This window comes from Suncus etruscus, chromosome 8 (assembly GCF_024139225.1).
Source record: "Suncus etruscus isolate mSunEtr1 chromosome 8, mSunEtr1.pri.cur, whole genome shotgun sequence".
Taxonomy (NCBI): Eukaryota; Metazoa; Chordata; class Mammalia; order Eulipotyphla; family Soricidae; genus Suncus; species Suncus etruscus.
Window position 1 is genome coordinate 11,122,731 of NC_064855.1, and position 16,007 is coordinate 11,138,737.

A 16,007-nucleotide genomic window follows, 5' to 3' on the forward strand; every position below is an offset into this window, starting at 1 on the left:
ACCCCCTAGTGGGTGCTGCCAACAGTGTACATATGGAGAAATCATCAGGGAAGCAGAAGGCAAGTTTAGTCAGGTCTGAACCACCTCAAAACTATACCTGTTGGAACCTAAGCAAAAAATAGGAATATGAATGCTAAAGTCACCTCTCTATACAGCAGGGACCAGGGAGAACTCTGAGGGCTAGAGGCTGCTCTGTGCAGGAGCCTCACTGGATCTTCAGTTCCTCATAGAAAGATGGGTCCTACTTCTGTTCTCATATTTGGTTAATTCATACTGTCCAGGGATAGGATGGGAAAGAAGCCTAACCTTCAAGCCACAAAAGAGGGGTTGAAAAGAGCAGCATTTGGGATTAGGGAAATTGTAAATAATATGGTGCACAGATCACCTACCATCTCACCACACACGCACACACACACACACACACACACACAAACACACACACATACACCATCTTTGGGCTCTATCTTGTCACTAGATTAAAAAAAGTGGCCCTTGACTGAGAAGATCTGCAGGATGGAGTAGACCAATGGGCTATAAAAGGTGAGGAGGAAGAAGAGGTAGAGAAAGCAACTGATTCTTGCTCATGGTGATGAAGCCCACCATCTCCAGTGCCAATGTATCCACACAGGCAAGCTCCAGCATTATGACAATATCACAGAAGTAATAATCCACCTCATTAGGGCCACAGTAGGACAGCTGGAAGGTGAGCACTATGAGAAAGATGATCTGGATGCTGCAAGATAGGGACATGCCTAGAACTAGCACAGCACACCCTGTGGCTCATGATGGACTAATGATGATGGAGAGAGAAGAGGGTAACAAATGGCAAGGAAGCAGTTGTAGGCCATGACATGTACAGAAAGCACTCAGTTCACCCTCAGAAAGTGAAGAAGAGCCCAGGTAAAGGAAGAGCTGGCACACATACCCTGGCCATTCCTAGGAGATAATGTGGTGCTGCAGATCAAACCAGCATTAGTCTCTTACAGAACTTGTACTATCTGTCGGAGCCCCTATAACTAGGGCCTATAACTATATAACTATAATATTCCCTTAATAGTATCTGAGACACTCACATAGTTTTCAAAGTTTTAGTGTTTTATATCTTGACCCTCAAAAATAAGTCTTTGTTGATTCCAAGGCTGGAAGATGGGGAAGAGACTACAGGTTTGATGGAGTTGCATCCATCTAGCGTTGTGACAGGAAAACCTTTACAACTGCCAGGAATCCATCAAAAACAGTTTAAGATGAGGAAATACACAACTGGTTATCATGCTCCAGGGGACAAGTGACCTTCAGACACAATTTTCCCCCCAGTTAGTTTCTTTAGGGCTCCCTTGACATCTTTATTTCTTAAAGTATAGACAGTAGGGTTCAGCATAGGGGTGACAACATTGCCAAAGATTTGCACGGGGGTGGCCAGCACCTCGCTGAGTGAAGGTTGAGTATAGATGAGTGCACAGGGCCCAAAAAACAGTGTAACTACAGCCAGGTGAGATGCACAGGTGGACGCTGCCTTGCGCCGCCCCTCAGCTGAGTTCATCCTGAGGATGGCCACCACAATGAGGATGTAGGATATTAGGATGAATAGGAAGCATGTCATGGCCAACAGGCTAATGTTGGTAAAACTCACGGTCTCAATGATGATGGTGTTGCCACAGGACAGTTGGACCACAGGGAAGATGTCACAGAAGTAATAGTCCACCAAGTTAGACCTGCAGTAGGGAAGCTGGAAGGTGAGTGTGGTGAGGATTGTGCCATGGAACGAGCTGCTAACCCAGGTGCCCGCTGCCAGCAGGCTGCACACTCGGCGATTCATGATGATGGTGTATCGCAGTGGGTGGCAGATGGCCGCAAATCTATCAAATGCCATGACTGTGTAGAGCAGACACTCAGTGCAGCCCAGGAAGTGGTAGAAGAAGACCTGGGCCATGCAGCCTCCCAGAGAAATGATGCGGTTCCCCTGAAGCAGATTGGCCAACATCTTGGGGGTGGTCACAGAGGAGAAGCCAATGTCCAGCACTGACAGATTGCACAGGAAGAAGTACATGGGAGTGTGAAGGCGGGAGTCTGACAGCACTGCCACAAGGATTAGCAGGTTTCCAGTCAGGGTGCAGATGTAGAAGATCAAGAACACCACAAAGAGCAGAACTTCCTGCCCCTGGGTGTTGGGAATACCCAAGAGTATGAACTCTGTGACTGATGTGTGGTTCTGTACAGCCATCCAGCTTCAGGTAAATCCTGTGAAGGGGGGAAATGCAGAGTGAATGACTTGAGGGCTGACATTTCTCCACTGGCTGCCAGTAGAGTCCCAAAGTTGGTTCTGTGAATGAAAGAAGAATGAGTATTCAGACTATGACTTCTGGAGGAGTAGACTTAGAATATGGGAGAAGAGACTGGAAGTAGGGAGACTATTTCAAGCTTATTTTCCCCTTTACCTTACTTCTGTTAAGTTTAGAAAATTCTAATTTTAAATATTATGTTTCTTGGGTCAACATTTTTATTTTTAAAATTACTTAACAAATATGTTATTTTAGGACTTCAAATTATCTCTTATTTTGGATCAGTTTTGGACATCGGTAGTTTTTAGAGAATAAGTTTGTTCTGACAATTTAAATTCATTGTAGTTTCTGTGCATAATTGGGGGCTGTCTTAATTGTTATAATTGACGGCTTTGGTTTTATTTCTAATACCAATACCTTACTTTTTTGTTGTTGTTTCTTCTCAGTTCTTGTTAAAGATCTATCCTTTATTGACCTTTAAAACAATTTTTGGTCAAAAATATTGAAGCAATAAATTTGTTGTTTTTCTGCTTTAAATTTAAAATACTTTTATGCTCTTAAATATTCTATTTGTTTTATTTTTTACTTGGATTGTGCTTATTATGCTGTTTTTTTAGATTCTTAGATTCTTTAGATTCTTAGATTACTAATTTGTGGATTTAAAAAGGAAGCTTTAAATCAGCAAATAGTTCATATTACTAATTTATCTTTGAAAAACATTATAATATTTTCAAAATCATTGGAAATTTTTGTCTCCTCTTTCCTGATGGACAGGAAGTACATTCATTTCCTGGTATTCAGAATTTATGAGGCATTTTCTGTTATTTGCATATATCCTTTTGTGACCAGAGATTGTGCTTTGTGTAAATTTAATTATATGGTAAAGGATAGTGATATTGCAGTGAAGTGAAGTGATAGTGCAATAGGCAGGGCACTTGCCTTACATTCTGCTAATTCATATTCAGTCCCTGGCACCATATATATTTCCCAAGTCCACCAGGAATGATTCTGGAGTGCAGAGCCAGGAGTAAACTTTGAGCACCATCAGATGTGGTCCAATAAATACAATTACAAAGAAAATAGAAAGAGGGCCATAAAACAAAATAACACATTGAACCTAATGCATAATAAATCTTAAATAATTAAAACTGAAAGGAACTAAAATATGATTCAAATCTTACATGAAGTAATGAAGTTCAAGAGAAGAAACTTTGCCAGTGTCTTAGATCCAAAATTTGAATCTAGGTCCGAGGGATGACCCAGAATATGAATCCAGTATTACTAATACTTGACCTCACTTTTAGCATTCCTGGATTTTCACACACAAATTGTTCTTGCATATTGAAAGATTCCCAACCTATTAACAAACAGTGAAGTAACTAACTGCTTCACAGACACACCCAAAGAAAAGATGTGGGACCCTGAAATGAACATGAGTAAGGTCATGTTAAACAAGCAAAGTTCTGTTTATTTTCCTGAAAGAAAATGTACAACTAGCGAAAAACAAATTACTAGTAGAAAGACACTTTCTTGAAGAGGAGAGAGACCAGTGGGGGAAAGATGGGAAATGCAAATACCAACAGCACAGTTGAGGCTTACAGGCTTCAGGGCAGGAGTGTTCTGGGCCACATCAAATGCAGTTTTGTCTCATCTGTCTGCTGCTGCTGCCACTGGGGGTGTTTTACTGGGTCACCTTCCTAAAGAAGAAGTCTCTAGACGGGCTTGTTCTCAGAAACTTGGGATTTATGAAGTTTCTAGTTTTTCTGCCTGTCAACTCTTCAGTTCCTGTGCAGATGAGCTTCCAGTCCAGACTCCATGGTGCTGGGGCCAGGCTGCAGGCACTGGCGCCTGCTCTGTGAGCAGACACAGAGGCTTAAAGGGAGTCGGAGGCCCTAAGGGACCCAAATCCTTGAAGTCTGCTCTGAGTCCCTAAGGTTCAGTAGCAGAAACATCACTTACTCATTAATTGTTTGGGAAACTGATACTCTTTACTTTCAAGAATAGGACCTAGCCAATTTGCTCCAGTACAAGATGATGAAACATTTCCCTAGACCCATGTGTAAGTGCTCTTTAGTCCCTAGAGAACATTAAATGTTCTCTAAGTATTAAGTATTGCTCCATGTGCAGAGCAATAGTGCTGCTTCCTAAGTTCATTATTAAAAGTCACAATTGTGAATGACTGATTCTTCTCTTATCTAACTAGAGTTTATGATTCCTTGCATGAGAAATTGAGTGTAAGAATTTGAATCATAATGTTTGGTTTAAATCTTATTCTCACAATGAGGTAACTTGTTCAGGAAAGAACAAGTTAACTTGAGGATCATACCACTTAGAAAACTGTGATAATAGCTTTCATAATTTTTTTATAGTTTAACACTTGTAATCATATAATATCAGACAGTTCTTGTTATTTTCTTCCTTTCTTTTTTATAATAATTTTTATTTTGACCAAAGTGCATTACATATCAATTTCAAATTCATCATGTGTATGTGAGGCGAGGCTCTGTGTATATGAAGTTCTGTGTATAAAGTAGTTTTTTTGTTTATTTGTTTGTTTGTTTTGGTTTTAAGGCCACACCCAGCGGTGCTCAGGAGTTATTCCTGGCTGTCTGCTCAGAAATAGCTCCTGGCAGGCACGGGGGACCATATGGGACACCGGGATTAGAACCAACCACCTTAGGTTCTGGACCAGCTGCTTGCAAGGCAAACACCGCTGTCCTATCTCTCCAGGCCTGTATAAAGTAGTTTTAAGGCATATGTCTGTAGGAAAAGTTCAATTGATGATTTTTCTTAACTAAATACTAATGCTGCTACAATGCCTAGTGTTGTCCTGTAAACAAAATTTAGAATCTCTTGTGAAGAGACTATTGGCATCTTTATTTTTATTTGCATTTAAATTTTTATTTTATTCAAAAGGTTTATTGAGCTAGCATTCATGACCCAATTGTAAGGCTGTAACTCTATTATGTACAACTTTATCTGTGAAAAACACTGTATTATGAACAACCTTGTAACCATGAAATTGATCCTTTTAATACATATAAGTCAGTGTCTTTAAGGATATTTTTAGTTTTGCAGATGATTACAGTTTTCCATTTCCATTCCATTTTCTATCCCGGAAAGGATTCCTCAGTCCACTTATAGTCATTGATTCCATTATCAGCCCTAGAAGTCTTTTAGGCATCCAGAAATTTTCTGTCCTTATGTGTTTATGATCAATAGACAAATCATATCAATAGAATTATACACTGTTTAGCCCTTTCTATTTTCTTGTTGTAGCTTCACATAACATTTTCAAGGTTTACATACATTGTTGTAGTTATCAGGATTTTTTTTTCTTTTTGATTTAAAGTCAACTGTATGGATCCACCATCTTCAGCTTATACACTCTTTTAGTTTATGAAATTATGGGTTATGTTCACACCTAATAATTATTAACAATGTCACTATAAAATTCTGCACAACTTTTGTGGAATATACTTTAAGTGTATATATATATATATATACATATATATGTATATATATAAAACCAGAGGTAAAATGCTGTATCTGTGATAGAAAAAATATTCAAGCAACTTATATATATATATATATATATATATATATATATATATATATTTCTTTCTTTCTTTTAGTTTTGGTGGAATAGTAGGGGCTGAATTTGTGACCTGACACCTGCTAGACAGGAGTTCTACCCATTGACCCAAACCTTGCAATTTTAATTCTTTTGATAGTACACTCAGAAAACAAATTGCTATATTATATGATAATTCTGTGTTCAACATTTTGAGAATTTTCTTCACATTTATTTAAATCACACTGGCTATCTATTTTATACCAGCAGTTTTATACCTCTTCAGCAATAGTTGTTATTTTATTATGGCTGACTTATGTGCTTGTTACATGTATCTCATTGTGCTCTGGTCTAGCATCTCCATAGTGACTAAGGATGTTGAGCTTCTTCTTATGTGCTCATTGGCTATTCTCAGTTTTGTTTTGAGCCACACCAGACTATGCTCAGGGCTTACTAATGGCTTCATGCTCAAGAATCATTCTTGGTAGTTCTTGAGGGACCATAGGTGGTGATGTTGATTGAACCCTGGCCACATGCTATGCAAGAACCATTTCCATTATACTTATTCTAGTACCTTCTGTCCTAAAAAAAACCCACCATCAACAACCAATAAATTCAAGTGAACATACAAATAAAAGAGCAGAACTCGTTTTGATATATCCAAACTGCAGAATACAAGCTTTAACAGTAATACATTTATTTGAGGCACATGATACTATAAATAACTAAAATGGACATAAAAATAGAAAAGAAAATTTCAATAGACTTTAATTAAAAGTTCAAAAACTCAACTCAGTGGTTTAACATTGCTTTGCATGTACAAGACATTGGGTTTAATTCCCTGCGCCTTTACAGACAACCTTGCAGCATAATGCTCAGGGACATAAACATAAACAAATGTTTAAAGGAAAGGGGAAACAAAACAGCACAAAATAAAGACCATGGTGTCTTTGAAAGGAAGGAATGGTATAAGAACTTGCCTACTGCTCATCTCTCTTTTCTTTCCTGTTTATTGCATATGATGTTCACTCTTTTTAGTATCAGTAATGTCACTTTTAATTGCTTATTATTAAACAGTGAAAAATATCCATCAAGACAAGTAGCTTTTTTGTACTGTCATTATAGAATATTATCAAAACAGGTATTTAAAATTGGAAAACACACCCACTCTGCTGGTCTGTACTCAAGAATCACTCCTGGTATGCTTGCCTGACCTTCTCAGAACCCTGCGTCCTTCTGCTATCTCAGGAAGAGACACGGTCTTCTGCATAGTCAAGACTTTAGCTATAGGAGAACCCTATGAATATTGGCCTGTGTTCTTCTTCTTGTGTGGGTATCCCCTCAGTGATGGCCCATGACAAAGACATCCCCTGAGGAAAAGTTCTGCCTCTCCCCTACATCATTTTACTCCTTCAAAAGTTAAAGCTTGAGAATCATTTTACTTCTCTCTGTAAAATATCATTTAGTGATGCTTCATCTGGAAAACAAGAACAAAAGACCAACAAAAACTCTTTAACTTCTAGTTCCTCTTTGGGGAGTGCTCTTCCTGGCCCCAGAAACATGTGCTCCCCATTTTTAGCTTTTTTTCTTTCTGGATCCTAGTTTCTATTGATTAGAGGATTGTGCCCATAGGTTTTGCTGTGATGACAAGAGGATGGAGTTCAAATATCACCGCCTGTATGGATAGAGTCTAGACCCACTCAGGGAAGGTGGATTCAGGTCCTGCATCTGCTGACTGTCCTGTGCTCCCATGGAAACCCAAGGATTGTATGGGAAAGCACTCCAAAGTATTTACACAGAGGGCCAAGTTTGGGATTTAGGAGATTGAAAATTATATGAAGTGTTTCTCACTCCCTTGCTTCAGCTTATTGCTTACTAGATACAAGAGAGAAGACTCTGAAAGCTGTGAAAGGCTGATGCTAGATGATATGCACAATCTTCATACACACAATCCTGTACCACTGAGAAACCCTGGGGTCTGGCAGGTTCTGAATCTAAGAAGTAGAGAGTTTCTCTTTCTGTCACCCACTTCACTCTGTGTATCACTTCTCAACCGCTGCATAGCAGATAGATGTCTTCTCAGAGGGTTCCCCAAGCAGGCTGGTTATCAGGGACTTTAGTCATGAACTGCCCATTTTCATTCTTGGCCTGTTTTAACCCCAGCCATTGAGAATGAGAAGAGTGAGGACCAAGAAAAACTGGAGTCAACAGAAAACCAGGCTTGGCCAGATCAAGCAGAGCTGGCCTGGCCCTGGCACACAGAGCTGAGTAGGACATCTAGGACCTGCCTGGAACCTCTATAATCTCCTCAAAGGGCTGCATTGGGCATCCAGGGCCATCTCTTTAACCTTGGCTCAGGCAGTGCCTACAAGAGCTCAAACTAGCATCAGTGCTGTCTCAGACACTTTCAGGTCCCCTTCAGATCCTCTTTACATAACTTCCTTAGAAGCCTTAGAACTGCACCTGACCTTAAAGAAATTCCTCATCACATCCACTTTCCTCTCATTAACCTTCATCCTTAGTTCCCACATGGTGCACAGAGATCATCAGCCTCACCCTGGTGCTTTCTGGAAGAACAGTGGGGAGTGACATCAAAAGGTCTGACATCCTCCCTTGTGCAACAAAAGGACCAGTGTTTCCCTCCCCCTACACACTCTCAGGAAAGAAGCCCATCTTCTGTAGTACCTTCCTCAGGGATGATTTCACTTCCTTATTCCGGAGACTGTAAATGAGGGGGTTCAGCATGGGGGTGACCAGGTTATTCAGAACCTGAACAGTTGCATTGAGCCAGGGGTTGGGGGTGGGCTGCAGGTAGATAAGGACCACTGGCACATAGAAGAGCAGAATGGCCGTGAGGTGGGCACTGCAGGTGGAGAATGCCCGGCGGCGGCCCTCGGCTGAGCGGATCTGCAGGATGGAGTAGACAATGCGGCTGTAAGAGGTGAGGATGAGGAGGAAGCAGCTGAGGGGCATGAGGCCCACGGCAATGAAGCCCACCATCTCCAGTGCCGATGTGTCTGCACAGGCCAGCTTCAGCATCACGGGGATGTCACAGAAGTAATAGTCCACCTCGTTGGGGCCACAGTAGGGCAGCTGGAAAGTGAGTGCTGTAAGAAAGATGGCCTGGACACAGCCAAACAGGGATGTGCCCAGAGCTAGTATAGCACATGCTCTGTGGCTCATGATGACAGAGTAGCGCAGGGGGTAACATATGGCAACAAAGCGGTCATAGGCCATGACTGTGTACAGAAAGCACTCAGTACAGCCTAGAAAGTGATAGAAAAAGAGCTGACATACACAGCCTATGTAGGAGATGGCCCGGCTATTCCCGGAGAGGTAGAAGAGCATCTTGGGGGAGCTCACTGAAGGGAAAAAGATGTCAAAGATGGACAGTTTGCACAGGAAGAAGTACATGGGGGTGTGGAGCCTTGGAGAGGAAACAATAGCCAGGAGAATGAGCAGATTTCCCATAAGAGTGAAGATGTAGAAGGCCAGGAACAGGGCAAAGAGCATGGTCTGCAGGTCTTCGGTGTGGGGGATGCCCAGCAGGATGAACTCCGTAACCACCGAGCGATTCCTCATGGTTGAAAGTCAGACACACAGGATACCCAAAACCAAGCTCTAGGATCAAGTTCTTTGTTGCCAAACACAGGCTGTGTTTTCAATAACCACCGTCATCAACAACCATGGCTCACCAATGCTCTCTCAAAGCCCTGTGTGAGGAGAAATGCCTGAGTCTGAGCTCAATCTAGCCTGCCTGTGCTCAGTCTAGAAGGACTCTCTCTAGGGTTCATGGTTATTCTCTATGGTAGGTATTTTTGAACATTTTAAATTACTTAGTGAGATTCTGCAATGGACAATATTGCTAAAGATGGTTTAACATGCATATAATTCCCACAACACACTTCTGGTTACATTCAGTATGCCCAACTCCCTTCCCCGACCCCAGAGTTCCTCCTTTACAACCCCCCACATCCAAATCCATTGGGTGGATCAGTTCTCCTCTTGTGTTGCTCCTGGCCCTCTGTTGCTACCTTGCTATCTATCTTTCTTCTTTTGACTTCACTCAAAACCTTAGGATAGAAGTTCAGGGGAACATTCAAGAGTTCAGGGGTACATCAATAAAGTCAGAAACACTTAAGCTGCCTCCAAGACAAGGGACAATCTGAGGAGAAATCTGGTGTCAGCTGATTCTGGTGGTTATGTTGGCCTTACCTACAGTCTCTGAGCAATACAGAAGAAGTGACTTGGTCAGCAAAGGCTCCCGGAGGGTTCTGGTCCTTACCTGGGACCAGGAGGCACGATCATGGGTCTTTTGCTCCTGTCTGACTTGAAGTTCATCTCAAGATGTCAAAAGCACAGTGGCCAGGACTAGGACATTTCCTGAGACACTCACATGTTCCCAACCCTGATCACAAAGCCAGTAGTTCCTGGGAGCTCACAGTTATCACATCATTGTTGGAGCAGAGCACTATGTGCCCCAGACAGAGGGGCTCTGCCCTTCTATTTGTAGGAAAAGAGGCATTTGGGGGGGGGTTGTGAGGCTTGTGCACATCCCCAACCTTGAAACTTATTTCATATTTGCTCCTGCCCTTGTGGGAGCCAGGGGAGCAATTATTGTGCCAACCTGACTCTCCTCTTGGGAAGAAACACAGGAAAGGAGTAATCTGGGGAGGTGTTCCTAAGCTGGGTTCCTCATGGCTCCCCAATGAGCCCCCAATATACTCCTAGGGGGCCAATCAGTAAGATGAGTTGCAGGTGCACAGGAAGGAGAAGGGGCTAAAGTCAGAGAAAGGCAGAATGGCTCTATACCTACCAAGTGGCACAGAAAACACAGCCCCTCCGAGTCTTCATTATCTGTGATGCTCCTGTATATACATTTTGGCTGGTGGGGGAGTGATGATAGGTGGTTGAGAAATTGCCAAGAAAACTCTCATTGTTATTTGAGTAACTGGACAGTTCAAGGCTAGGACCCAAAAATGCAGTGCTCAGGGAACTGTATGGTCTTCCTGGTTGCTGAATTCCCCATTCTAGTGTCTCCCATTTTTGGTTGTTTTTCATACCTGCTACTCTTTGCTAATGAAATCATTGTTCTTGATGCTTTGAAACAATTCATAGAATGGCAATGACAGTAGACTCACCTCTAGGAGATATGACACTCCAGATATACCTGGCTATAATTTGTTTTGCTTCTGTTTTCTGTGTCCCTCTTTGGTATTCAGGAAGGGAATTATTTATATTATGGGCACAGATTGACAGTTCTACATGAAAGGACTGTGAACAGTCCCCAAAAACTTCAAGGACAACTAGCTAAAATCTGATTGACTTACACCCTATCTCTCAGTCACACTCCTGGTCATAACCAACTGTGTTTTGTTTATTTGGGGTGTGGGGCCATACCTGACAATGTTCAGGGCTCAAGGGTTTCTCCTGGTTCCATGCTCAAAAATTACTTCTGGCAGTCTTGGAGGACCATATGGGATGCTGGAGGTCAAACCAGAGTCGGCTCTGTGCAAGGCAAATGTCCTCCCCACTGTGCTATTATTCTGGTGCTATAAGATATTATTTTTTAAACACTAACTCTTTGCCTAATAATATTATGGTACCTATGTGATTTAATCCTTTTAAAATCTATGTGCATGCTAATAAATAGTTTACAACTATTAGGGCATAGACTTATAGTTTTTGTGAATTTTTTTTGAGTTTCACTCAATAATTTAGAGAGGGAGAAAACTGCTTTTAAAAACGAGACAAGACGAGGCCAGAGAGATAGAGCAGTGGACAGAGGCTTGCCTTGCATACAGCTGACCTGGATTCAATCCTTGGCATCCTATTTAGTTCTCTGAGCACCATAAGGGGTGATTCCTGAGTGTAGAGGCAAGAATAACCTCTGAACATCACTTAGTATGTGGCCCCAAAACCAAAAAAGATACATGTAAATAAGAGAAACCAAAAATATACAGGAAATTAGTTACATAATCTTACTCTTTTTTTTTTTCCTCTGTTAATAATATAGAAAATAGGACCAGGATGATAGTATACTTGAGAGTAGGTCACTTGCCTGGCATGTGATTGACTGAGATGTTATCTCAAGCATCTCATATGGTCCCCTGAACCCTGCTAGGAGTGATCCCTAAGGACTACTGGATATGGTCCAAAAAAATTCTAGGAAAACATATTTAAGAAAAATGTTTAGGCTATTGATTTTTTCACTTGTTAATAGTATTTTTCAATAACCATAAAAGTTTTAGTAGTTACAAGAGTTGTGGAGTGAGTCTTTTATCAGTTCATTGTAATTGCTTATTTACCCATTAGTCTTTAAAGTGGATTGTGAGCTCTGTAAAGACAGATGGTAACTCACTTGCTTTATATATTCTTGTATATTCTTAATATTCTTACTACATAGCAGAGCTTTTGTTTTATTTTTGGACCGCACCCTGGCAGTTCTTAGGATTTACTCCTGGTGAGCACAGGGGACCATGTCATTGATTAAACCTGGGTCACACACATTCAAGGCAAGTGTCCTCCTCACTGTACTATGGCTCCTGTCCCAGCAGAATTGCTTTTACTATTAAGGTGGCATAGGTTGTGAGGTGAGTGGAGGAAGACATGTCTTCATGATTAATGTGCTTGTTCTTCAGACCTGGCTATTGCTTTTGTTCTTCAGGTACTTGCTGACCCAGAGTCTCAAAGAATAAATCAATTTTTTTTACATCTTCCTCTTGACTTGGATAAATACACAGGGTAGGGCAGCACAAAGAGTCCATCTAGTCCAGCTCAAGATCAGTTTAGCTGAAATCCTAGAGACCCTAATTACTTCCCTGAAAATTGGAATTGGCCTTATTTGATCCTGAAAAGAAGACCTTGGTTCAAAGAGCCAGAGCCTTCTGTGTTACAGTGGTAGGAATTGATTCTCACTGACATCTACTTTGGACTCTATTGGTACCCATTTGTAAGTACTCACAGAAATACATGCCAGTGAGCACAACTTATGTTGATAAACAAAATGGCAGGCAAAGAGGGACATTGAAAGAACCCTTCGGATGTATCCTTTGGCTGTTTGTTCTGCCCACATGGAAAACCAAGTTGGGATCAGAAGGTTTGCTCTCAAGTTTAACTAGACTCGAGACTGCTTCTTTAGCATATGTACATTCCCATTGTCCTTTTCTCCTGTGCTCAAGCATTTTATAACAACTCACTGAATATTTTTAACCTTTGATTGTTTCAGCTGGGGGCCCACTTAGGGAGCATGGATGTTAATAAATTAATCATTGTATGAAAGCTTTACACATGTTGGCATCAAGTGATTAATAAAGAAGCTTCAAGAGACACTGTCCTTGTAGACAGGAAGGATGGACCATTCATTCTTGTCTTTGCTCCAAGAGCCCCAGTTTTCATTGATTTTTTCCCCTAAGACTTTATTTATATGTTAAAGATGCAGCACTTTGGTCTCTGGTGCTCTAGGAGAAAGATATAGTAATGTGAAATATTCTTTACTTAAAGAGAACATGAGGCTCATTTACCTTGGAAGAGACAAAGAGATAGATAATGGAGAGAACTTTGGTTTCTCTAGTGCTTGCAGCTTCTTAGTGTAGTGCCTCTAGATAGAACCATAAGCTCCCAGAACTCCTTCTTTTCCGATTGGTCCCCTTGGTCACCCCACAAACTCCTGAAAATTCTCCCCATCTTTTTAAAAACATGTCTCTGATCTTCCTAGGAACCGCATGCCCTTCTAGAACCATCTCTCACTTGTCTTTTGTATGATGTCCATGTTCTAGTGTGGGATTACAGGATTTGTCTGTTTCTACCTCAGTCTGTATATGCATTGTTACTCATTGGATGGAATTATCTTTTAATGTAGCACCTTGGATGGTCCCATCTTCCAGGTGTGATGTTTTCCCTCAGATAGAATGTTTGATTGGAAAGAAATAAATCTCTTTCCCTTTAGTTTCTGGAGCTCCAGGATGCAGCTTAGAGTGTTGGCCAGCTGATGAAGTGTATGGTAATGTGGAGAACTCTTCCAAAACCTTTACTCATTACATACATATGTATGTGAATTATTTTCCAGACCATCTTCTGACTCCAGACCCACGTTTAACCAGTGTTCCGGGGTTGGAACTTGAGTACTTAATTCAATAATCTAGGAGAGAGAAATGGGAGACTGAAGTGTGGAATCCATCTCTAAACACCTAACAGCACATGGGTTAACTGTCCTGTCATCGTGTGTCCATGTATCAGTAAAAAGACAACCAGGGTCATCCATTGTTATTTCTTTATTTTTTTTAGTAAAATATTAAAACCAGAAGAATTTTCTTGTGCAGGGAGGGGTCTGGAAAAATTAGGAGATTAGGCCCCAGATGGGGCCTAAGACCCACAGGAAGTGAATTCACCCTGGTCACTTAGTGTGACCTTTGTCCTTTGTCACTTAGTGTTTCTTAGCTGGGGCCACACATAACTATCACACAAAAGGGGCCCACATCATACAAAATGGAAGGAAGAAGGAGATAAATAATAAAAATTAAAAAAGAGTCACAGCTGTAAAGGGGAAAGCCTGGAGCTGAACTATACATGCTGAGAAGCTGTTCCTGAGTTTTCCACAATCACAGACCCAGGAGTCACCCTGTCCAAGGCCACACAGAAAACAGACTTTCTTGTCAGGCTGCTAAGGCCTGGGGATGAAACAAAGGTCTCCGCTACTCTCCTACCCCCCATTTTCTGCTTATTTGGAACTTCCCTCTGAGTGTTGGTGTCTCTGCATTCAGCACTTGAAGGAATTTGGTCCATGAGCAAGAGTGAAGTCTCAGGGAACTGCAGAGCCCGTCCTTGCCAGCAAGTGGCAGTGCTGGGTTGCAGCCAGAAACCAGGAGGGTCAGCTGGTTACTGGATTTGTGGGTCTGCTGCCAGAACCAGATGCCCAGGGCAGGTTTTCTAGATGCTTCTGATGCGTCCTGGTGTAATAGATCTCATATGGACACTTGTGGGGGTTCTCAGTGGGTTCTCAGAGTTCTACCTCTCCTCACACCTCACAATCCTCACCCAGAATTTATCCTGCACTGAATAAGGTGGCTAGGGTTGGGCTCCGAGGGGAGACACTCTCCCGTTCCATCACTGGGGAAGGCAGTGCCAGATCATTCCAGAAAAATAACACTTCCACTCAGAAAATTGTTTTATTAGAAGCTCAGGCATCAGGATATTGGTTAGTGGTGGATTCTTGCTGTTCATGCGCTTAATTCTTCTTCCCCTTTGCCTGGGCAAGTGGAGATACCCATGAGGCCTTCAGGCCCCAATGGGTCAGTGAGTAGAGGGCTTAGTGGCTGATGTTTCATATTCTGATCTTTAAAGCACCTGATGCTTTGGGGACTCTTGGCTTTATATTGTGACAAGAAAGCCAAGCGGCACCATAGGCTTCAGTGGTATCTCCCAATTGTGCTCTTTCAACATTCAGTTCAGATAGGAATTATTACTCATCACCTGGCAGCTCCAGAGACTGGATCCAGATTCAAACAGGTCTCAGCTGTGGCTATTTGAGCACAGTGATGCAGCAAGTCAGAAGAATTTCACAAACAGAGCCAAGATCCTGGCAAATGCCACCCTAAAATCCCGTGCCATCTCTACATCTGGAAGTAGATCATTGTGCTTAAGAATGAGTCTCCTTTGGTTCCTGTCTGGGGGACCAGGTGGTGCCTCTTACCAGGCTGGCCAACAGTTTTTATCTGAAGTCCCAGAAACCCATTGGCTCCTTTGAGACCTGCTGGTGGAATCAAAGCCAGGTAGATCTTAAGAAGACTCAGAGGTGCCCTGCAGATGAGCTCCTTGTGTGTGATCAGACAGGAGAGCTGGAGAATGCCCTAGATCAAACTTGAGTCCCAAGTTTGTATTCAGGTCACTCCTGCAGACACAGCTTTGAACCTGTTTCCATTCTGTTGCCACCCAAATGCAGGTACAAGTAGGAAGGAGAGACACCAAACCTCACTCAGAAAATCTGCCTGTGCAGAAGATGACAGAGAAAGTCCAGCCTTCACCTGCATGTCACAGCGAGAAGCCACATTTTCCCTTTGAGGCCTCTACATCACAGAAAGAGGGCTTGGCTGTCCTGTGCTCCCCAGAAGGAACTCACAGAGAGTCTAGGGAAGAGAAATAGATGGAGGGAGGAG

The 16,007-nt window shown here is 42.0% G+C and overlaps 3 protein-coding genes across 3 annotated transcripts in view; 1 reads left to right on the forward strand and 2 right to left on the reverse strand.

Moving 5' to 3' along the window:
* LOC126015454 (NADH dehydrogenase [ubiquinone] 1 alpha subcomplex subunit 6) overlaps positions 1 to 16,007 on the forward strand; it is a 566,806-nt gene that overhangs the window by 375,809 nt on the left and 174,990 nt on the right. The window lies entirely within an intron of this gene.
* LOC126015787 (putative olfactory receptor 10D4) lies at positions 1,268 to 2,221 on the reverse strand. The gene has a single exon (XM_049778371.1). It carries the CDS (start codon positions 2,219 to 2,221, stop codon positions 1,268 to 1,270), a length of 954 nt encoding a protein of 317 aa, XP_049634328.1.
* LOC126015426 (olfactory receptor 149-like) lies at positions 8,500 to 9,435 on the reverse strand. Its single transcript, XM_049777950.1, has one exon. It carries the CDS (start codon positions 9,433 to 9,435, stop codon positions 8,500 to 8,502), a length of 936 nt encoding a protein of 311 aa, XP_049633907.1.